The 24,586-nt window shown below is 42.9% G+C and overlaps 1 protein-coding gene across 50 annotated transcripts in view; it reads right to left on the bottom strand.

The window, feature by feature from the left end:
• Positions 1-24,586, bottom strand: part of FNBP1 (formin binding protein 1) — a 92,008-nt gene that overhangs the window by 3,373 nt on the left and 64,049 nt on the right. For 2 of the 50 annotated variants that reach the window (XM_088177279.1, XM_088177316.1), the window contains 11 exons: positions 21,215-21,412; positions 19,658-19,840; positions 14,860-14,946; positions 11,752-11,766; positions 11,567-11,602; positions 7,978-8,087; positions 6,149-6,281; positions 5,046-5,167; positions 4,589-4,728; positions 4,078-4,236; positions 563-1,893 (listed from right to left, as the gene is read on the bottom strand). In XM_088177279.1, coding sequence (XP_088033405.1) covers positions 1,859-1,893; positions 4,078-4,236; positions 4,589-4,728; positions 5,046-5,167; positions 6,149-6,281; positions 7,978-8,087; positions 11,567-11,602; positions 11,752-11,766; positions 14,860-14,946; positions 19,658-19,840; positions 21,215-21,412 — 1,218 coding nt within the window. In that variant the 3' untranslated portion in view covers positions 563-1,858. Of the gene's footprint in view, positions 1-562; positions 1,894-2,288; positions 4,237-4,588; positions 4,729-5,045; positions 5,168-6,148; positions 6,282-7,977; positions 8,088-11,566; positions 11,603-11,751; positions 11,767-14,859; positions 14,947-19,657; positions 19,841-20,228; positions 20,256-21,214; positions 21,413-24,586 lie in introns of those variants that run through there. The other 48 variants (XM_088177282.1, XM_088177273.1, XM_088177280.1 and 45 more) reach the window with 48 other exon arrangements.

The following is a 24,586-nucleotide window of genomic DNA, read 5'->3' as shown; positions in this document are numbered from 1 at the left end:
TGACAGCTCCAGAGACCATCAATGACACTGAGCAACAGGAAATTAAATCAAAGAATTTGCAGAGCAATCCAGAGCTTTCCTTTCTACCACAGGCTGCAAAAGCCTTTCCTTCTGCAGGGAAGCCAGGAATATGCAGGCCAGTGAAGCAGCCCAGGCCTCCAAAGCCCTCCTCTGGCCATCCCTGTTCCCACAGACTGGGGCCTGCCCAGTTTTTCCTTTGGCTAAGTGAAGCTACAATCCAGGAGTGTGATTTGGCCCAGATTGCTGTATCCAAGGGAATACAGGATCAGTCCAAACTTCCTTTGCATTTGAGAGACCAGGGGACCCTTCTCAACTCCTTTGCACTCACTTCTATCAAATCCTTCCAACTGACAGCACAAAGAAGTTTTCAAATAGCCACAATAAAATATTTGTCTTGAGAAGAACTGCATTTGTGCTTAGAGTGAGAAGCAGCTCTGGGCCATTTGCTGTCCCTAGGAAAGTTAAGTGCTGCTATTTTTTGCCACTAATTATTGCTATCTACTAGTTACTGATATTAAAAAAAAACTCAAAAACCAAAACCTCACAGGAATGAGAAAATATAATGTTTATTAGAAGAAGACACCATGGTACATCAAGCTATAAAGAGATTCCTGACAGATGATGATTCTTTAAAAAATAAGAATAGAAACAAGACAACCACACTGGCCAGATTGAACAAACCTTAACACACAACAGCAGTTCCTATGCAAGTCCAGGTGCAGGCAGCTGAGTAACCAAAAACACTTATCAACATCAGAGGGACTGAGTAGTTACCAAAACAGCTGGGTTAAGCAGAACAGCCTATAAAACCATTTATATTTATACACATATAAAAGGATATAAACAATTCAAGTAACTTTAGTCTTTAAGTTATGTTATATACAATTTTTTTTTTATACTGGGAGAACTAAGGGCTCGTATTTAACAAAAGGATTTTAAAAAGCCACAGTCCAGTTTATAATTACCAATTCCTAAATAATTTGGCAAGCATTAAATAATCAGATATATCCTAGATAAAAAGTGCATCAGCATGGTTAACTTTTACCTATTTATTTATATAAGTCAAGGCTCTGCATGGTGGTTACAGCAAACAGCAGAGCTGCAGCCCTGGGAATGCCAGAGCTGTCCAGAAGGAACTACTGATATCATCAGAGGTGAGGGGGAACAGACCCACAGCGGCAAAGGAGCCAAAATGCTCATCAGCCCAGGCTCCAAAATAGTTTTTGTCAAGAAGTTTAACCTTCCAAACCAGCCTCTGTTCCTGCATGTCACCCAAACAAACATCCAGGCTTTCTGCTGGAAGGGAACGTGGGATTTCTGTTGGGTGCAATGCAGGGTTTGTACAGAGCTGGTTACTCCATGCAGGTTTTTTTGTGTCACACGATTTCACAACATCCCTCAGTGAAAGTTTTTGTTCCCAAGCAGATGAGGAGGTACCAGGCTCAGTAACACAGGGTGGTCAGTCTCGAGCTGAAAGGCCCAACCCGTTCCTGTGTTTGAGTTCTCAGCACCAGCCACCCCACAGGTACAGAAAAGCCCTGCAAGGTGCTACACCCAGGTGTGCACAGAACAGCTTCCTGCAGGAATCCCAGCGGGAGCACAGCCTGCAGCTCTCATTTCTATTCAGGACAACAGTGCTGTTTGCACTAAAGGGACACAGGCAGGGCAGCACCTTCGTGGGCAGTGACATTTCAGAGCCGACCTGGTACCTAACAAAGTCTTTCAGTGATGGAGATGGGACATTCATCTCTTCTAAAGAAAACCTTCTCAAATAGAGCTCTTAAAACAACCGTAGCAGCAAACCAGGAGAATAAAGGGTGGACAGGCCTATGCAAACCTACTCAGAGATTTTCTGAAGTGGTTTGTGCACATCTGGAAAAAAAAAAAAAAAAGGCAAAACAACATAGGCATTACTGTTCTTTTTGTGACAGGGTTTGCCAACACCCTCTGAGCAGAGGCACCCTGTAAATGTCATCAGGAGCCCTCACACAGGGACTGGCAGGGCACAGACCCAGCTTGGCTCCTCTAAGACCATGATCAGGAGGGCACCTGCAGCACACAACTTACCTGTCCTGCTCAGCTCAGTTCTGCAGCAGAGCCCTGGCAACACAGGCTCCAGCTGAGTGAAAAAGCAGCTTCTCACAGAGCACTGAGCAGTGGCACTGAGCTGTCCCTGGCTCGTGGCACAGCCACAGCCTGGCCAGGCAGGTAAAGCTGAGCCAGGACTGGCTCTGCTGGCTGGGACAGCCACAGGGGCTGCTGTGAGCTCCCACCCTCCTGCCTTTCATGGTGCCAGCTGCTCAACCTTCTTTCCAAAAGAAGGAAAGGATTACTAAAGTTTGCAAATGCTTTAGTATTTACAGTGCTATCTTCAGGAATGTCATCGCTTCTATTTCAAGGACTGAATCAAGTCACTTCTACCAATACCTTAAAAATCAATTTGCAGCTTGCAACAAAGTTCACCTTATAAATACAGCAGCATTTCCTCCAAATTTTTATGTTGTATTCTATGAAAAGTTCTCTTTTAGCTTTTCTTTTAAACTAGAGACTTGAGCAATAAAAGAGGTAAACATTATTTTTCCTATACATTAGGTATTCACAGGTACATTTGATTTTGTCCCTGAAATCCAGCAAAATTAATGGAAAAACTTTAAATGATCTGAAAAACCTCCATTGTGGCTACAGAAATGGCTGCAGCTGTATCAGCCTTCCCCCAGCACAGTTTGCATTTCTACTCTGGTGGAAAGTGTCCCTGCCCATGGCAGAGGGTTGGAATGTGATTCCATGATTTGCAATCTTTCAGCCTTGTTCTGGATATAAAGGGGAATGGATGATCCCTGTTCCTCTTTCAAAGGTTAATAAAAACCAACAGAGGGGGCTAAATATTCTGTACTGTTCTGCATCTCAACTGACCATGTCTTTGTATTATGGCAAAATAAAACAAGGCCCAGATTTTCACCTGCAGCAGACAAGGCACTGCACTGATTAACACTGAACTGCTCAAGTTTCAGTGCTGGTTTATGGACACAGTCCTACTCCTCTCTTCCTGCTGCCCATAAACCCCAAAGAAAATGGTTCAGTTTGCTTTTGACTCGGATGAGGCTGCTTGTTTCACACCAAGAACTCTCAAGTCTAGGAAACACAATCTGAATAAACACAAATTATTTAACAGTGGTGTTCTAACATGTCCTGATTTGAAACAGGGCTAAATCTTTTGATTCCTTGGTGTATCCCATTACCAGGTGTTCAGCACTGGCATTTACTCCAGCCAGGTCTGCCCTGCAGCACTGCTTCCTTACACAAAACATTTGGGAGGAATTAAAAGCAACAAACAGCAGCTTATGGAGTCCAAACTCTGAATGTCTGCATTGACCTTGTGTAAGCAAAAGATTAAACCATTAGTTCTGGTCATCTGAAACAGCAAATACATCTGAAATGCAGCAAGGTGGGAAAGAACAGAGGAGCTTTCTTAATGTTTCACCCATTTATCAAGGACCACAGAGTGCTCTGTAGAGGGTTTTTGGTAAGATCTCTCCCTCCCCTTCCACACACACTAAACTAAATTACCACCAGTTTTCAATCCAAAAGGTTCCCAGAACACAACAGGCTCTGAAAAGCTCCCACACAGACACAAACCAGCAGTCTAAATATTCCCCCTATAAAGTTCCACCGAGTGACTTTGGGACAAACAGCTGACTTGTGGACGTGTCTGAGATGCCACCTGGGTATCTGAGGAGAGCCTGAATGATCCCAAAGGGCTTTGTGCTCCCTGCACTAAGCTGGGCATGCAATGGCAATGGCAGTTGAGCACTGTCCAGGAAAGGCTGCATTTCCCCTCTGCTTTCACAGTCTCCCACACTACCCTTCTCTGAGCAAGAAAAGCACATTTTGCAGTACAACAAGCCATAATTAGTCCACGTACAGAATAATGCACTTGGTGGCATTGGACAGACTCTTAAAAGGCTCTATCTGTAACACAGAGCAGCTTCAGGGTTGGATTATCTCTGTGAAAGCAAATAAAACAATAATAATAGCATTAAATATAGGTCATAGCACCTTTGGCATTTTTGTCCAAATAGACTTCAACATAGGACGTGGGGACATAGCCCTCCTCATCTTCATTCCTTCGGATTCGTGTCCACCCATCACCTTTGTCTTCTTCTATTACATAGAGCATCTCTCCTTCTGCTACAGAGATTGTTCCTTCATTCTGACCTGAAACACACAGCAACAGGGACTTCAGCAATCACTAACTCAGACCATGGGTGGACACAGCTTTTGGTGCATGACTGGCAGCAAGAACAGGAGCCTGTGGTTCAGCAGTCAGCAGTGTGTACATAGAGAACCAGACAAATGTGACCCTGACAGCAGAGTTTTGGTTTTTCTCTTGTAGAGTTCCTGTGCAACAGGAGACAAATCCCTGTCTTGGTGCCTTTCTACACAATCACACCAGAGCCTCACTTGCCCTTTGGCTATTTAAGGTTTCATGAAGGTTTCCCACTTGCCCTTTGCATACGAACTTTTAAAAAACTCAGTCAGTGAAACGAGGGTAAAGTTTGAGTGATACCTTCAAATGTATAGAGAGCTTTACATGTTCCTATGGTGGGTAGTGGTTCTTCATCATCAAACTCATCATCAAAGTCTGTTGCAGGTACTTTCATCTCAGTCTCCTGGCTTTGCTCTTCTGTGTAACTGCCATCGGGGCTGCTCAAGAGAGGAAAAACACAGCAACTATAGCAACCAACCTCAGCAGAGAGAGCCACCCGGTCACCAGGCTTGGGGGCAGGGGCAGCAGCTCCAGCTGGAGCAGCTCAGTGATTCCAGAGCTAGCTTGGGCTGTGACTGCAGCTAAGTGAGAACTCTCATTTTTTACCATTAAAAGCTGTAAAAACGCTCTGGCTCTCTCGCCGTCCCAGCAGTGAGGGAGGGGGCTGTCACACAGCCCATCAGGGTGACAAATGGGGCTCTCTGAGGTGGGACATGGCAGGGCCAGGGTGTGTGGCTGTGCTGTACAGATACTGTACCTCTCTCTGTCCTGGGCACAGCTGTTCACTCCTGACGGGTTCTGTGTCTCGTACACTCCGCTCTGGCGCCGCGGCTGCTCCGTCCGTGCCGGCAGCCGCCCCTCCACCTCTGCCAGCCAGCCCTGCCACACACACACAGAATTCACCCTGCTGGCACACTCCTGACACACAGGATACACAACACACCGGTTTGGAAACGTGTTCACGTTTTCCTTTGAGTGGCAGTGGTCAGTTGTTTGTGTTCTGAACTGTCTTGCTGAAAAACACACTTATTGAAAATGTAACCATTTTCTGGCACTGGGTCCTAAAAACACCCTGACAGAAAAGCAATTAGCAGCCAGCAGATGATGCTGCTCTAGTCACAATCAAGTAAAATGATATGTAGCTGCTGAGAGTTGTCTGAGTAACACCAGAAACTCAGCAACTGCTGAATGCACGAGAACAAAAGCTGGAGAGAATGAAAGAGACACTGATTTCAAACGGGTAAGAAAGCAATGGATAGTAAAACCACATCTGAAATTAATGGGCTGTATCTGTTTATGTTCAAAGCATAATGTAGAAAGTGAAGTCTTTTCTCAGCTGTCTAATCCTTCTCATGTAATTATAATGGGCTTTATATATTCCAAACTCTCCCCCCCTTCTGTTCTGGAGATTTTATATCACTAAGCAGCTTCCTGTTCATGGCAGACTATTCCTTAAAACATATTTCATCTGATGGCTTCTGTCTTGCTGTTAAGTCTCTAAATGGTGCTTTGCATTTATGTCACTCTGATTTTCCACAGACGTCTGTAACATGATGCTTCAATTTATTTAATTAATTAAATAAGCATCTGAAGCCCTCTGGGCAGTCCAGAGAGAAGTAGATTTTCTCTTCACCTCCAGTTAACACAATTTGTTTTCTGTGGCAAATTTAACAGTGGGCTGACAGCCACAGGAGATGGTGAATGTTTATGTTACACAAATCAGCTCAAAGACCCCAATTAATGCAAGTGGCTCACAGAGCCCTTGCCCTCACACACCAAAGTGCATCAATACATCTGGAAAAGCCAGGAAGGTCCTGCTGAGACCTGAGCTGCTTTTTACTGAGATCTCTCTTCTCATACCTCAAATTTCTGAACTTCTAACCGCAGCTTTTCAATGTTCTGCCCAAGCTCTGCCAATCTGTGGTCCACGCTCGCTGCGTCTCCCATCTGGGGGTTCTTGATGTACACATCTTTCATCTTTGTTAAGGCATCTCTGAGGGGCAGAACAAAAATAAAACACATTTAATGCAGCTGGGGGTAAATGCCTTCAATAAACTGTCTCTTCTTCACTCTGAGGTTCAACCTAAGCTGTTACAAAGGGAACTGAGAACACCCAGGTGGAGCTTTTGCCCTGTATAGAACCAGGCATTGAAGAAGAACAGTAGAATTATTTGCCAGAAGAGAATTTACACTGTCAGAGATGAAAAACAGTGAGTTACCTACAATGTGAGAAGATACTTGATATTGATTTTCAGCCTGACATGGTTTTTTATGTAGTACAACAGTAGCTACTTGCTGCCCTGGGGAAAATAATAATAAATCTCACAACCATTGCAATCTATGACAGCTCCGACTTTCTAGACTATTATCTTCCCAGTTTTCAGGGCATAGACAAACAGTGGAATCATTATCATCCATCAAGGGCTGACCTCCAGTTGAGAAAGAGGAACAAAGATGTATCAATAACAGAAATGGAGGGCAAACCAGAAATTCTCACCCTGCCTGTTGCAGCTTGTCTTTAGCAACCCAAATAATCTGAAAGATATTTATTTGTTTCACACTGCTTAAAAGGAAGCTGGCTCCAGATGGTTTGTGTTTGTCACAGCACAGGGACAGATGGACTTGAGGCTACAAAATGTGACCCCGTGTCCAGCTGGGTCCCAGGGCAGCTTCTCTGGGCTGCTGATGGACATTGCAGAGCTGGAAATGGAATTATGGGCTGGTTTTAGGCACAATTATTCAGATTTTCTCTAGGCATTAGCTGGTGGGAGAGAGGTCCCACGACTCAAGTTAACACTCTTTATACTTTAGAGTTTCCCACCAAACTCTTGACAATTGCAATCCTGTGCCTTTGCCTTGTGTGTATGGAAACTGGGAAAAAGTGTGGGTGGCAAGGAAGTGGGACTGCTCTGTGCCTGAAGCCCTAAGGGACAATGTTGCAAACGTATGAGTCACAATTATTACTGTTTGTTTAACTCTTATTTAACTGCTGGTGCTATTTTCTCCATCATAAACTGTCTTTATTTAAACTTCACTCTGCTGCAATTCTATATCTGATTTTAATGTTGGGTTACCTCAGAATCAATACAGAACAGAAAGAAAAACCTGCACAGAGGCAAACCTAAGTTACCACAGAGGAAAAAACAAAGCAATGACAAATCATATAACCACGTGCAGTTTTTCTTTTCTTATCCATGATATAAAATATAAAGGAGAAATTCTGGGTTAGTAGGCAAAAGAAGCAGGTTCTTGAAAGCAAGCTGACACAAAATGTAGGCACATGTCTACAAATGCAAAACAGTTTTTAGGGAGAGACCAGTCTTGAAATCCTTCAGGGAAGAAAAGTTCTGTGTCTCACAAACAAAACATGCTGAATCTTTAATACAACTACAGAATGTGAACAAACACAAGGAACAAATACAGGCTGCCAGAATCAATTAAAAAGTGTGTAGCTAAAATAGCCTTATTCTCAACCAGAATGATAAATGCAGCCTTGTAGAAAAAGCATTCACAAAAGCACAGGAGTCATTATCTTCGGGCTTCCAGGAAATCTGAGCTGCAGATCAGAGAGGCTTTGGATGATGGAATCATCTCCCAACAGCCTCTGCTGCTGAGATCTGCCCACGACCATCACACACAGGGACCCTGCTCAGTGCAATTGCATTTTTCATGGGAGAGGTTTGACTCACCTTGAATCCATCTCTTTCTGAATGTCCCTGTTTAGTTCATCGACCTTTTGCTGAAGCTTCTTTCTTCTTCGCTCAGGTGGGAGATTGCTGAAGTCTTCTGGGCCTGCTCCCTGCACAGAGTGGAATGGAGGGTGGGGGGGGATAAGGAAAAAAGTTAATAATCAGAGTCTGAAAGAATGCTTTGGGATTGCAAAAACAGCTCACAGAAACCTGTGCAAAAACCACAGTGGTCTGAAGCACTGTTATCATTTGCAGTGGGTTATCAGTCCCTGAATGCTGAGGAATCTGGATGCCCTCAAAATGATCCCAGGAACACATCCTGCTTCCCTAACAGTGGAAAATCAGCTGGAGAATTCCAGAATTCAACAGCAAAGCTGAGAAATTATTTTTATCTATAGTTTTATCACCTATTTTTTTTTTTTAATCGAGCTCCCTTCTCATGGAAAGCTGATCCTCCCTGCCTTCTTTCACTCTGCTACAAACAGCATTCCCAGAAAAGCAGTTCCTGGCTTTTATTCCAGTGTCAGAGTTGCACTTCTCCTGTGCACTGACTGCTGGTCCAACAGAGTTCATTCATGTCAGGGCTCTCCTGAACACACCAAGCTAACAGAAGCATTCCCCACTGGACTCTGCAATTTAAAAAACATGCTGCTTACTTTCCAGGGTCCACATTCCACGCCAAAGTCTCTCAGCTTTTCCTCTCTCACTTATACTCACATAAAAACCAGAAGTTATATCAAAGCCATGGAATCAGCCAGTTTGAACTCATAACCAAAGGAAAAAAAAAGTGAAGACCACAGTGGTTACCTTTGTGTGATTCTGCTTGAAAACCCCTTTTTCTGCCTTCTGCTATGTCTCCTCTTGATTGCCTCAATTTGATATAGCAGATAGATGACACATAAAATACATCCACACTCTTTTCTTCACAGTAACACCTATTTTTGTCTTGCCAGAAGGCAATGGAGGCAGATTGGGTGTGCTATACTGAACACATATCAATACTGATTAGTTGCACCATAAGGGAGTGAGATCCTTGTGCATAATCTTGAATTTGAGCAGGTTTTGCTCGTTTTGGCTTCTGCTCATTTCCTGTCCCATTTCTAAGGGGCAATATGGGAGAAAGAAGGGTAAAAGCACAAAGCTGAATAACCAAATTCAGTGGTGCCTCAGCTTAGAGAGAGCCTGTGAGCAGGGCTGGGCCATCAGTCTTGCTAAAACACCAAATTTCTCTCTGAGGAGAGTGATTTAGAGGAGACACTGTCTCAAAAGCTGCTCATTAGACCCTTGGCTCTGTACTGAATGTGCTGGGACACTGTGACTTTCTCCTGCAGCTGCAGAACAAGCTGTTCAAAACCAGTCTGGGGGTGTCAGAGGGCTGGAGGACAACCACACACAGGTCACCTTCTCCTCTGGTCTGGCCATTCCAAAGTCACAGAGCTGAGGAAACTGCTGCTGTATTGATTGCCAGTCAAAAATGGCATGTGCTTCTAGTGAAGCCTTGATCCTCTGTGCAATAATACACTTAAAATTCCATTTGTGAGACAATGAGAAAGCAAATTTAAGACAAATGACTAAGGAAGTTATGCTGATTCTGAAACCTTACTCACACAGAGTCCTACCAGTGCTTACACTGCTTGATGTGCCTGGTAGAGGAGAGATCTATTTTAATTCATTCTTTAACGTTTAGATTTTGCTTGACAGCAACTCCCACATCACAACAGACATGAGAGTGATTCAATCTATTTTATGGATAATCTACACTAAAACCACACACATCTTTTTAAGGCAAAGCATCTGGAGGCAGCTTTGTAAACAAACAAGCAGTTACAGGAAAGTCTAGATAACAAATTCTGACATATCCTCCTCACTTCTAAGAAGAAGAGAGGCTTGAAAATATCCCCAGCTGTACATTAGTAGAATGCAACAGACAGAGTAAAATTTGGAAAAGCAATTCTGATGTGCTGCTCACAAGGTCCCCCTTGAAGAAAGACAATGAGATTTAGGATTCAAATTGTCCCAGGATGAAGGGCTGTGAAAGCAGAGGCTGTGCTAGCACTGGTTTCTGGGCTGAAGCTACATGTGAGGAGAGAATGAGCTTTTTCAGCCCCAGTTTTGGCTATTGCACAGTAAGGATCCAAGAGGAGATTACAAAAAGCTGCTTTTCTCCATCTGAGTTGGAAATGGGTCTCAGCCCTCCCTGCACATCTTTCCAATTTCTGCAATTCCCAGGGAAAGGCCATGTCAACAATTTTTGAAGGATTTACTCCTACACACAAAGGCTTAACTCAGCTCCACAGCACACTAGCACTGTGACCAAGAAAATGAGTGGACATCTGGTAAAAATGCACTGGGCTGCCAGGACAGTGGCTTGGCAACAGCCAAAAGAAGGTTTGCACATATTCCAGGCACTCCCATCTTTGCTCACACCTGCCACAGGTCTTCAGTGAGAAGCAACCTTGCTAAAGGAGCCCAAAAAAGTCACTGTGCTGCCAGAGCAGCAGCAGGACCCAGAACTGCTCACACATTTCTCTGGATGAGCTGCCATGAGCAGAAGAGACCCACAATGATGTGTCTGAGCACAGGATTTGTGTAGAATCACAGAACAGTTTGTGTTGGAGGGGATCTTAAAGCTCATCTTGTTCCAACCCCCTGCCATGGGCAGGGACACCTTCCACAATCCCAGATTGCTCCAAGCCCCTTCCAGCCTGGCCTTGGACAATTCCAGAGATGTGGCAGCCACAGCTGCTCTGGGAACCTGTGCCAGGGTCTCACCATCCTCACAGGGGAGGGAAAGAGCACCCAAAGGCACAAACTGGTGAGGAAAACGAGACCTTGGAAGCCAGCACAGTTTGGGTGCCCCTGTGGATCCTCTGAGGTCCCCAAATGCCATCACTGGTGTGGCTCTGCTGTGTTTGCACAGGGTGGGGCAGCAGACCAGGCACATTCTCCTGCTGAGGGGCTCTCCAGGGCCAAAGGAATGTGGACAAGCTGCCAGGGCCACAGCAAGGTGAGCAGTGTCTCAAGCAAAGCAGCACCTTGTGCATGGAGCTCAGCATGCAATTTGCTTTCCCAGCTCTGCTCACCCCTTCCCTTTCCAGCTCAGAAACATCTTTATCTTACCACAGTTCAAGTAACTTTCCCAGCTGCATCCAAGATGTAATTTAGGATTCACACATATGCATATCTCTCAATTTGTAAATTCAAATCAGATTGAGTTAACCTTGTTGGTTAAGGTTCACAAAACTTTAATTAATGTCATTATTGGTTATTCTGAAGGACTACATAGGGCTGTAAAATGTAGGTGATAATGATGCAGATTTCCAGAAATACTGGACATGGAAAGCAAATTTTGCAGCTACTTTACACAGAAAGACATGCATGGCTCTCTGGAAAAAATTCCAGCAAGCACAGAGACCTTTATTTTAATTTTTTCCCTTCTTTTTATGTTTTAATATGTACTTACACAGTAGCAGCATTACTCAATACTCTTTTTCTACATTTTCATAGCCCTAGATTATAAAAGTGAAAACTAAACTATATATTAGAGTTAATTTTTTAGCAGCTTATTAGAAGACTGAATTCTGATCACCTCTATTAGACTCCAGACCTGTGTATTCAGATTTATCTGATAAATATCAAAAAAAGCAAACACAAAGAAGAAACAAATTTAACAGTTAATTTCAGTGTCATGTCACATGTGGCACAGTGCACATTAAAACACACACAGGAAATTGTGATTAAAACACAGGACAGGCATGCTGTAAATGTGCTTACCAGCTTGAGAGAAAGCTTCATGTAAAATTGGAGAGATACAGGGTTGGGGGGGGAGAGAGAAAAAACAACAGTGCATCAGTAGAAGAGGAACTTTTTCAGGCTGATGTTACAATAAAATGACACAATCCCTTTGCTGTTGGAAGGCAAAATGGGTCACACTAACAGATCTGTGCAAAAGTTCACAAGATGGGCTTGGGCAGCTGCCATGACCTGGCCAGGAATGGGAATGGGAAGTGCTGCACCTGGGCACAGGTGAAACTGGACCTGGACTGACTGACAGCAGCACAACAGCACCACTGGGAATTCTCATCACAGCAACAGCACCGAGGTGGGAAAAACTCACAGCTCGCAAATGTGTGGGTGTCACTTTAGATTAAAATTGTGCTGAAATGCATCAGCCACTTCATGGAAGGGTTTTGGGGGGGTAACCCTGAGCCATGGAGAGGTGAGGAGCAGCTCCAGCAGCACCCAGCACCATGGGAGCTCCAGGGAATGCCTGGATCTCTGGCTGCAGCCAAAGGACAACAGCCCTGGACTGTCCCTGTGGACTGCAGAGTGCTGCCCAGGCAGCCCAGAAAACCACTGCACATTCTTGAAAATTCAGAAACAAATACTCAGACTCAAACTTTGGCCATAGTCAGACAAGGTCAGGCCCAAGGAGGAGGAAACAAATATCTATTCCCTTGACACCAAATTGGTTCTATGACAGAGTGGTAAGACACTATTCAACCTCCTTAAATGATATACATGATCTAATTCTTCAGAAGTTGCCACATTTCCTGGGACAGAGCCCTAAGATTATCTTTTAGTTACTTTGGGAAAGCAAGATTGAAAGGCCATGGAGCAGCTCTGCCCTGCCTCACCTGCACACACAGCTCTGGGCAGGTGCCCCAGAAACTCCCAGGTGAACAACTGTGCCTGGGCACCCAACCACCAAAATTCCCAAAGCCTCTTCCAGCACTGCAAAAGGACAAAACAGCTGCAGTTCAGAAGGGTTTCCAAAAACTAGGGAGACCAAAGGGCTCAGTTCTGTGCCAAGCACAAGGGAGCTGCTGCTCAACATCTGAAGTCAGATAGAAAAGGAGAATCCAAACTCCACCCATCCTCCTCCTCCTCCTCCAGGGCACTGAGCTGCCCTGCCAGCTCGCAGGGACAGCAGTTGTGAAATGCTTCAACTACCAAACAAACCTGAGGTGCATAAAAGCACACACTCCACGTTAACAACTGAAAGGTAAAAGCTGGAAAATGCCTCTCTCCAGGCAAGGATTTGTGCTGCCAGACTTGGGAACCTCTTTCCATTCAAGTTCTCTGTCACTACCAACAGCTCCCAGCAATGGCATTCTCAAACAGATGATCCATTTTTAGCAAAAACACAGTTCATTGGATTTAAAATAAAGGCTCCACACCTCTTGTGGGGAGGCACCTGATTTAAGAAATACACTTTTTCCCCCCAAAATAACAATTCCCATTAGTTACCAGGATTTGTACAGCAACACATGCCAGCCATTCAAGGAAAATAAATGGTCTTGAAATAATAGTGAAATGCTGCATGTGAACTGATCATTCAGTGACAAGGCAGCAGTGACACTTCTCTCTGCAGTCCAGTCCATTAGGGAGCAAACACATCATAATAATCACAGTGCAACAAAGAAATTCACCCTCTGAGCTCAAGAGGTCATTAAAAAAATAAAGCAAACAAAACCAATCCATTGGAGAGAGCAATCACAGAAGGAGAAAGAATGGTCTGAGGAAATTCAGCGTAGGCAGCTTGTGTTTGCATCATTGCTTTAGCACTCCTGTGAACTTTAGCATAGACATGATCAGCACAAATTGAGATTCTTGTACATAGATACAGACAAGACTCATGGTGCAGAATAAATATTTACCTATGAAGCACTCTAGAAAGGCACAGATGTATGCTACATGCGCTAGTGGCTAAAAACTACTCACTAAAGGCACTAAATACTGCCAGAATCATCTGCATCAAGGCTATTCTTTTGCTGCAAATTCAGCAAATGTGAAAGGGATTACAGACACTGTATGCCCAATTCTTTTGCTGTTAAGTATGACAAAAATAGAGAACTTATTAATAGCATTTCTAAATAGTACATCAAGGATTGTTATAACCAGTATAAATAAAGCAATTCATAGGCTGGAAACAATGAAATGCTGAAATAAGTCATATTCACAGTTTTCCATTTCTGAAATTTATTGGTAATTTTATGTGACAGTGATTCAGTTTCTATAAACAAATATAAGCAGATTGAAAATAAATCTGCATTAAAGTCTACATAACTACTTTTGCCCATTCTGTTGGGTTTTCACAGCTAGAAACTTGCTCACAGCTCCTGGGAGAACAAAGACGTTTTCCCCCTGAATGACCAAATAAGTTACATTTCCTTCAAATGAGCAAATGTGTTTCAAGCTGTCAATTTAAACCAAGCCTAGCTTAGTCTTGCAGGGAAAAAATGAAGAGTCTAAGAGCCACAAGCTTCAATAACACATGAGGGAGCATGAAAGGCAGCAGGTCCATGTGTTATTGGACAGTCACGGCCACTAACCTCACTTACAGAAAACGGGGTTGAAATAAATCACTGGACTTCCATACATACAACCAGGAGGTAATTTTCTTTTTTTTTTTTTTTCTTTTTAGTGGCCCTATAACAATCTCCCCATACTCTGGTTTGTCCAAGTAGTAGATTTAGAGGTCACATATCTTGATTCCATGAGCTATCATCATTATAGACAGCTCACAGAAGCTTCCAAAGGCTCAAGGGAATGTTCCACAACCAAGGCACAGAACTCCTGTCCATCAGGGCTCACGATGCTCAAGACTGCATTCATGAAATAATTTAAAATAAATGTGCAGAACCTGTTTGCAACACTTTGAATTTCACAGGTCCAGCTACTTTAATTGTGCCAATTTCAGCATTTCCAGGACTAGCATACATTATCTTTCCTGCACATCACACTGTAAGCTGCCCCTTGCCTCCCACCAAATTTTCCTTGGCTCTTTGACAAAGCACATTCCCACAGCACACTGGTTGTAAGTGGGGTTAGCGACTGTGTAGCAACAGTATGGGCTGATCACACCATACTCAGACTTACAACATATTCCCTAGCCTCAATGGCACACGTGGGTGTCCCTAAAGTCCTCTTCATGAGTTCTTTGTGAATATACAAAGACTGTGTCTGCTGGTGAGTCAGCAAGAGAAAACACACATTGGTTACACCGGGGATGAGCACAGCACCTCTGTGTTCACTGCTGGCTGTTGGACTCCCCTCCAAGTGCAGAGTGGGAGCCTCCTGGGAACCAGGTGGATATTGAGAGTTCAGCATGCTCAGAGATCAGAAAACACGGCATTTTAAATGCTTGTTTAAATACCAAGGTCAGAGACATCTCTCTCAGAGCTAGAACAAACCATGGATTTAATGACCCCACCCACCAAAAAGTCCCGGTCTTGGCACAGGGGGAGACACTGGGGTTAGAAGAACAAGAGTTCCCAGGGCAGGGAGCTGAGCAGCTCGGAGAGGGGTGGTTTGTTTGCTGCCTCTGCATGCTCACACACCAACCAAGAACTGATCAGTGGAGCAGATTCAGAGCTCAGAGTCAGGGCAGGAGTGCACAGAGTGTCAGAGGAGGACAACAGCAACGGGTGCAATGGAAATAAAATCACATTGTAATGAAGTCAACAACTTCCACTAGAAAGGAAACCACAAAATTTCCTCCGTGTGCTTTATGGAACTTGAATGCTGGCAGTAATGTCTGCCCCAGCTCCCAGAGCATCCTCCCTGCTCAGTCACTTCCCAGGCTCTGGGGAGAGGAGGAAAGCCAAGTCCACACAGAGCCATTCAAAGGTGTAAGTTCTACCCCTGGATGTTGTTAGTTTGGAGGATTGCTCTTTAAAAAAAAAAAAAAGGTGCTGATGTTACTGCCACTGCAGCAATAAAACTAAAGAACACAAAATTAGTACCAAGCAGCAGAATACCGAATTTCCTTTGTTCTCAAAATGGAATTAGAAAAAGCAGAGCAAGCATAAATGAAATTATAAGTTATGTAACTGGTTCCTCATTCTTTGTGCTCTTCTGGCTTTAACTTCCCTAAAGAGATGAAGCAGATTTGAAGTGCTACACTAATTTTATGGTGTCTTTTAAAGCAGCTATTAGAAAAAACACTCACAAAAAATGTATGACAGCTTTTTCCCCTTCTCCTAGTTCTGATCCTTAATAAGTGCTCTAACAGTTTTATGGTATTCTCTATAATGGACATTTCTGCTGCTGGGGTTAGAAGAAAAAAGTTTTGAGGAAAATACAAAAACGTGATTAGAAAACCATAGACACTGACAAGAGTCAGCATCTAAATATTTAAAATTTTACTTTTTTTAAAAAACAGACTTGGATTTCATATTGGCAGTGACCACTGATACTGGTATTGGTGCATTATTAATTGCATTATTATTACATTAACCTTGCATCTGTTGTGAATTGCTCAGGCATCTGTTTCCTTCCATGAAAACAAGTTTCATTAGATTTTTTGGTTTGGAAGCAAAATTAAAACCAGACTGGGCACAGGACATATCATAACTTATTATATAATTTGTTTGAACAGTCACCAGTGATTTTGCCAAATGCAACCTAAGATGCTAAACCAAAATTTTCAAAGGAAATTGCTAAAACACACTCCCTCTCCAGACACATTCTAATCTCCCAGATTTCATGGAGGAGTTGTATGGGAATCCATTCACGTGTTATGTTTCAAGGATCAATTACAACCTGCAATTCCTGCTGCTGGAATTTATCCTGCTATGGTCTCAGGACTTGCTTGTGTCAAATAGTTTACTTTTCCTTATTCCTTCACACAGTGCAAAAATGGAGTGTGATCCCATTTTTTTCTCAAGTCAACTTTGTTCCCTGGCTTTGTAAGATTTGAGAGCTGAGGTTATCAAGAAATCCAGGAAGCACCTGCTTGCAATTTGGCTGAACACTTAAAATAAGACTTAAAGAGCCTTGTGGGCACCTTCACTGAAGGTGTCTGGAGTGGAATTCTGCCAAGGAACAAACCCAGCAGTGCAGAGACAATTCAGAGCAAATGAAATGATCCAAACTCCTGTTACACTGTGCTGGTTCCTGCATGACCTTCCAAAAGTTGCTTCCCTGATGTACAAATCAAATGTTCTTCTGTGCAGAGGAGAGTTCCACCTTACATCCTCCCAATTCCTCTGGGAACATCACAAATCAGTATTCCTGACACTAATGCTCATGGTCCTGAGCAAAAATAAGATGGGTTTGGATTTTACAGGGGAGTGGAAAGTAACTGAATAAAAGAAATCTTACTAAACTTAATAAGATTAAAGCAGAATTAACAGTATTGTCTAGTTGTACCTAATATAACAGGGGTCATATCAACTGAAAGAAATATCAAGCACTCATTTTTCACCTGATAAATTAAAACGATTTTTGGGCGGTTCTTGATTTTCTTTTTGCCTGGTTAGAATGATTTTATTTTTGAAGGTCTTACGGCACTTTGATGATCTCTTAGTATGATCATTTGAAAAAAAAAATCACCAAGGACATACAAAATGTGAATTTGACAAGTCTCCAAATGAGACAGAGCAGGCTGCCAGAGGTTTGCAGCCTCTCCTCCTCCTCCATCTCTCTGCATGATCCAAGGGGCCTGAATTCATCCCTCTGGGATAAGAGATGATGATCTGAACACTGGACTCCAAATCCTCAGGATGAGTCAGGCAGGAAAAGTATTTACATACAAACATCCTGGTAGCTGTCAGGGGAAGGAAATGAAATAGCAGAAAAACACAGTGAAAGGTTTAAATGAAGATTTAGCAACAGCCCTTCCTTGCACATTCTCAATGAATGTGTCAGCAGAAATTTGAGGGATTCCAGAGAAGACTATGGACATTGTTCTCATTACTTGGCCTTTGACACAAAACAAAACACTATGGCATGCAGAATTCTTAAGGTGTGCTTGGATTTCTTAAGTAATAAATAATGGCCCTCCTTCAGGAACTATTTATTAGTTATAATTGCTTACATGGCCAAGCAATCAGTCAATAGGGATCTGCACATTTGAAATACAAACTGGTGAGGTGCCCATGGAACCACAATCCAGTATTTTTAAGTCAATTAGGAAATACTCAGCATTATTTTCAACTCTGCTCTTTGAATGCCACTATGGAGCATTAGATGGCAACACATGCCCTGAGCTGCAGCAGTGCCTTCTCCCCAAAGTGACCCAGCACTGCCCAGGACAAGGAGGGCTCCAGATGCCACCCCTGGAGTGGTGCCACCACCCAGCACATCCTCGGCTCTGCTGCTGCACAAGCAGATCTGAAAGTCTGTCTGCACCTGGCAAAACCACTGAGAGAAAATGCTCTGAGCCAAATTGCAACTGAGGGAAGGAGGGACACGTACAGAACCTGCCTTTGGACAGCTTAGAAACTTCCCACTTCCCCAGTGAAACGGGGATGGGAAGAAATGGGATTTTTTGTGTTCTGAGTGTTCCATTAAATGACAATTTCCTAGCAAAGAACTGAAACTGTTTAAAACATCTTTATTTTTAACTGCTCTGTCTGTAACCAGGCGAGACAGTGCATTGTTTACAGCACTGCTCTCAGTTCTTTGTAACCAACCACTGAAGTTCCCCATGGAAAACATCTCTGCTTTCATACAGCTCCAGTCCTCAGTCCTAAATGAGTGCCTGGAGCAGAATTTGGGCTTTTTAAAATAGTCACTTCCTCACTGTTACTGTCTGCTCTAAAAAACATTTAAAATACTGAACACTTTTGTCTCCTTCCTGTAATTTTTACAGGAGAAAATAATTCTAAGGACTTTCACCTAGGAGCCAAAGCTATGCTGTGCCAACAAATTTTCAGTAGAACCATGTCACGTGTGAGTTTCTGGGAAGATAAAGTCTTATTTTTGTTTGAAAAATGGCAGATTTTATCTCAGAAACCCAACATTTTATTTACTACTTAAGAAGACAGAGGATTTAATTCCACACAAACACTTCAACATTGGGTTATGAATAGAACCACAGATGCTGTCAGCAACAGGAACAGCAGCTGACCTGGGAAACCTCAGACCATATTTCCTTCCTTATCAGCAGCAGAGGAGATGGGGTCACTGAGCTTGGGACACTGGTGATGTGCCACCAAGTGTTGGTCCAGTGTGACCTAAACCCAGGTGAATCCCCAAATCAGCCATGGAGGCTTTCAGCACACAGAATAGAATTTTAAACTGTGCATCATTGCACTGAGAATTGTGTCCAGTCTCCCCTGACCTGGCAGCCCTGGCTTAAAGCACACACGGACCATGGAAAGGATTTGTTGCCACCCAGAATCAGTTCACCTTCCTCATGACTCCTGTTTCTCATGAACACTCAGGGTTACTACACAAACTGACCTGGACCACAAGCTGAGATCCAGTGACTGGAACAGAAGTTCCCACTGCTCCAGTGACAATGTCACATCATTCCTGACTGAACTTTTACCAACTGAAATCACAACTATCATCTCCTAGAATCCCTCCTAATCCTCTTCTTCTGGCACAGACATTGAGCTGAATCCACCCTGCAGAGAGAAAAACTAAAGACTGACTTCTTGCATGAGCATTACTCAATGTTCAGCTCCTCCTCCTGTATTTTGTCCAGTCTCTCCTCCTCAAGACACCCAGATGGGAGATTTCCACCAGCAACTGCACTTTTTGTGGTTTCATTGTGGGGGTTTTGACTACAAATGCCTTTATAGGTTGGGAACCCTTGGATTTGTCTGCATGTTATGATAAAACACAATGGAACCGTTCACAAAACAAAAGTTTGTACATAACAGAACGTGCAATAAAAGCGCAAGAAAGAAAAGAGAGAGAGAGAGAGATCCAGAGGAGAACTTACCCCTCGCTTTAGGCTCCTGAAGCAGTGGATTTTGGGTTTGGAGGTCATGAACTCGTTGAAGCGATGGGAGAGGGGTTCCTTTTGCTGCTTGGGAGACTGGGGGCCGTTGGGAACAGCAGAGGGTGAGGCAGAGGCAGGGGGAGGAGGAGGGGGCTGATGGGGGGATGTTAAAAGGGACATAAGCTACGTATAAGAGATGGAGAAGTGACAGAATAAAAACCAAAAATAAAAAGATAAAACACAAAACGAAAATAAGCATCAAAACCAATATTTGAAATCCAGAGAAAAAAAACCAATCAAATAATTAAATATTAAAGGCCATGGTTCAAAAGAGGGGAGAAAGCAGAGGTTAAGAGTAGTGTTAAATGAAGAGTTGTGATAAATGAAAGTATTAGTAAGTGATGCAACAGAAGAGTAACACAAAAGTATTTTGAAGGAAGCTCATGCAGACTCTTCCATGCAGCACTATCCCCATCAATTGCCCTGTTCTGCTCTGTGGACAGCTCGGAATAATGCATATGGATAGAGCTTTCAAATACCTGAATTTAAATGGATCAGATAAGGAAGGTACCTTAGTGCCCAGTAGCGTTTCTATTATCTGGAAAACAACAAACCACATTCCTTCCTGCTTCCAGATCACACCTCAGCATCACACTTGTACAGATCATTCCATGAATTTGCTCAGGAGTTAGTCCTGCTTGTGCTTTTATTCTGGCTACACTGATGTAAGCACCAGACAACAGCGAGTCCTCTCCCACACCAGCACTACAGGGATGACCCCTTGTGAACAGGGAGATTTTTTTAAAACTCAAATTTAAGTGGTTGGGTAAAGGGTCAGAGCAAGAGTGAGGTCAAAAAAAACCGAAGCTATTCTGGGCTTCCATCAGTGTGACTGAAAGCTGATTGAGTCCAGTCCCCCTGACACGTCCTGTAACCCCAGATAAATGCTGCCATGCATTATGGTGTAAAGTATGACAGTGGAATGAAAAAGGTTTAATGGGTACATAAGTTAATATGGTCTTTTAAACAGTCAACTGCTCAGTTAGTTAGGCTCCATTAGTTGTGATTCAGAGTGAATCCCAGCAATTCCCTGGTCCCAGCCACCCACCTGCTGACCCCAGTGCACAGACTGGAAAGACAACGCGAATGGAGAGGCAAGGAGAGTTTGAGGAGTGTCAAAAACAGTAACACCACATTGAAGCTTCCCACAGGTAACAATGTTAGTTGGCACACATGGCACTAGGTAAGTGGTTTACAACTCCTTCTCTGAGTTAGGAACAGAAATGGACCATGGCAGAGACGTGACAACTTAAGTTAAATTAATTTTAAAATTGCAACATAATTAATGAAATTATACAAGAAAAAAAATTAAAGTTATAAAGAAACTTAAGTAACCAAAGACTACAACAAAACAGCATATTAAGACATCAGTTATTAACTTTCTGAATCTAAAATTCTCTTTTAAAAAACTAAACTCGCCAAGATTACTAGACAAGACACATACTTGTTATTGACAAAACACATACTAGCACCAAGCTCAAGTCTGCAAATCAGTACCTTATTTTTCTTGATGAATGGCCATAACTTGCCCTTGGATTTGCTACCAAACTTGGGCTCTGACTTCCCATCCCCTCTGGAGTTGGAAAGGCTGGATTCGGACACTGTCCTCTTCATGGGCTGTGTGAAATCCTCAAAGTCGATGTCTCCTGGAGGCTCAAACCCTGATTTAAAGGCTTCTATTACCATCTGGGAGTCCTGGAATGGGACAGAGCCAACAAAGTGTAAACATCTCAGGTGAGGCTTGACATCAAATTGGTGGCACATTAAGGCAGAACAAAAAGTTTGTCAGTGTGGGACCAGCCCTGGGAGTGACCAGGCTCATTCCTGGCCATGAATTCCTGGCCCTTCCAGAGCCCAGGATCAGTACAAGTCTCTCCACCTTCTGCTGCAAAGGAATAAGAGCTTATGAACTTTACTGACTAGAAAAGCAAATCACACTTCAATCAGTGACTCATAACAAAGATTTAAGGTACAGATTTGCTGGGAATACAGCTGTTAGCAAATCAGAGGAAAATCCCAGTAAATCTCCTATAAAACAGAGCCCTTGTGTGATCACTCTGCCACAAGTCAACAGTTGGTTGTGAATTTAGTGACAGTAAATGGCTGTAAATGTTTCATGAGCTTTACCCAACATCCAGGCAGTGCAAGGTGACACCAGCAGCCCCATGCCCTGCTGTGGGAGCCACTGAAGCCACATTCCCTTTTGGCACTGCTAGGAAGGATCTAAGCCAGCCACAAACTGGCTGTAGACTCTGCACAATGGCTTTGCTCTTTTGATTTGGACAGAGGGAAAAGGAAAAATAAAACCAAACAAATCAAAGCCAAATCAATCCATAGCATTTTTCCTACTCAAGTCTACAAACAAAATTAATTATACATAAGATCAAATTCAGACCTGAGCTTGCCAAATGCATTTAAACCTAATGGACTTGGAAAAAAAATATCCTAATAGACTTCTTATCTGCTTGTTTTCTTGGGAAGAGAGATTAGGTTATGCTCTAACAGCTGTATTCCAAAATCTCTAGAGACACTGTGCCTTGGCACAGAAACATTTTATTATTCTCTAGGGAAGAGCATCACTGCCCTGTTACATAAAAAGAACTTGTTGCTTTGAAGGCATTTCACAGGCTCTGTGAACGGCTACAGGTAAAATGCTGTTCAGGAGAAATTACTGGGATATAAACATATCCAGAGGCCAGGCTCCATTGAGCAAAACAGAGAGAGCAAAAGCTTTGCAAAAGTCTTCATGGCATTGTGAAGATCCACATGGATTTAAGATCCTCAATCTATCAGGTGGGCACCATGAAATTCCTACATGAGTTTTAGGGAGGTAGAACAACACTTTCCATTATCCCATCCTTGTTTGACATTAAAACTTCCTGAGACCTAAACTTTTAATGATAGACATGAAAGCAAGATGAAGGAGGATTAGAGAAGAGGGGAAAAGAGTGGGAACAGCTGAGAGAATTGGGATGGTTCAGCCTGGAAAAGAGAAGGTTTTGGGGTGATTCAGCTGCTGCCTTCCAGTACCTAAGGGGAGCCTACAGGAAAGATGGAGAGAGACCATTTACAAGATTTACAAGAGCCTGGAGACTGTGGATGCCTCATCCTTGGAAGTGTTCCAAGCCAGGCTGGACAGGACTTGGAGCAGCCTGGGATACTGGAAGGTGTCCCTGCCACGGCAGGGGTGGAACTGGATGGGCTTTAAGGTCCTTTCCCACCCAAACCATTCTCTGATTCTAAGAGATTACACTATGTTATATTAAATACTCCACTGCCGTTTTATCATATGCATGGAGATTTTCACTTTTTCCCCTCTGAATTTTAGTGTTCCTTCCATTTATTCAAAACATCATTCTACTACAATGGAGCTAAAAATAGCCAGCATGCTCCATATATCAGAGATAATGTCATAACAGGAACTCCAAGGCCGTAACAAATGAATTTTATCTGCTGCTAGAGCCCTCTGAATCAAATTCTGCACAGGTTCACCTGGCAGCCACCACAGCTCACATTTGCCACACGACCTTTGTGTTGTTCAAGTGGTTAGAAAGGGGAAATGGAAAAAAAATCCCTATGTAAAACTGCCTTAGAAACACAGTAACAGTGAACCAGTATTCCCTGTTAAGTCCAGGCAGTTTTGTTGGCATTAACAGGAACTCTGTGCAGTGCAGTGAGGGCAAAAAGAAATCCTATTTACAGTTACATGTTTAGTAACTAATCCAGCACTTTCATTACAATCAGCACAGTTAGAAATTATCGCTCCAGAGATAAAAAAAATTCTTGATGATATTTAAGGAAAAAGAACTCTTTATGAACATAAGTGTTTCCAGACAGAACACACTAAACCCTTTGTAGCTGCTCAGCTATGACTATTTTGGTTAAATACATTTTTTGTCAGCACACTGTTTACATGACATCCTGGAAATTCAGTTATCAATGCTCAAAGTCATCATTTTCCAATGTCACACTTGTGTATGAGCCATCTTGGACTTATTTGTGAGGAAGAGAATATAAAATTCACCCTGATTCAAAACTCAGCTTAAGTTTCATGTGTGTTTTGCTAAGAAGACTCAGGCAGAGTATAGGCTGACACATGAATCTCCCCAGCATGATTTCCCCACCAAAAGCTGTACCTCGAGCAGGGTATGTTGTTCTAACATGGGAATTGCTGCCCCAATTCCCCCTTTTCCCACTCAGAGAGTGGTTCCCAGATTCCTGAGTTTGCTATGCTGCTCCCTGTGAGAACAATTGCTGAGCAGAGAGTTGAGGATTAATTTCAAAACTTCAGCCTGGGGCTTTATGCTGCCAGTTCATGGCTCCAGGCAATGAACAGCTCCAAAAAGATTCCAGTGGAAAACATGTATGGGAAATTCAAACAGGCAGCAAGACTCATGCTGTCAGTGTTTGAAGCACTAATGTAATCCATGAGAAAGGCTGGAAGAACAGAGGGTTCCTGTAGGAATGGAGCAGATCATTCTGCAAACAAAACAAAAAACACATTTGCCCTTGTGGTCACTGTACATCAGGAAGCTCAACTGAAATCGTTATCAGCCTTTCTATCAGAGAGGTTTCTTTTCCTGTGAAGGAAAATGTTGCTCAGAAATCAAGATTTGCTCATGTACAGATCAGCAGCAAACCTCAAACCTGCAAAGAAATATTTTACAGAAAGATTTTGCAATAGTTCACGTAATCAATACTTGAAATTTTCATTATTATAAAGCTAACAGGAATTGAGACATTTCTGAAACATTGAGTTTTCTATGAGACATAAAAACCACCTTCATAAGAATTGGTGATTAAGTATCTGAAATTATGTCCAACATCACATGCTGATGCCTACTTTTAAATTGCAGTATTACAAAAAGC

This window comes from Sturnus vulgaris, chromosome 22 (genome assembly GCF_052056855.1).
Source record: "Sturnus vulgaris isolate bStuVul1 chromosome 22, bStuVul1.hap1, whole genome shotgun sequence".
Taxonomy (NCBI): domain Eukaryota; kingdom Metazoa; phylum Chordata; class Aves; order Passeriformes; family Sturnidae; genus Sturnus; species Sturnus vulgaris.
This window is presented reverse-complemented; position numbering and strand designations above follow the sequence as displayed.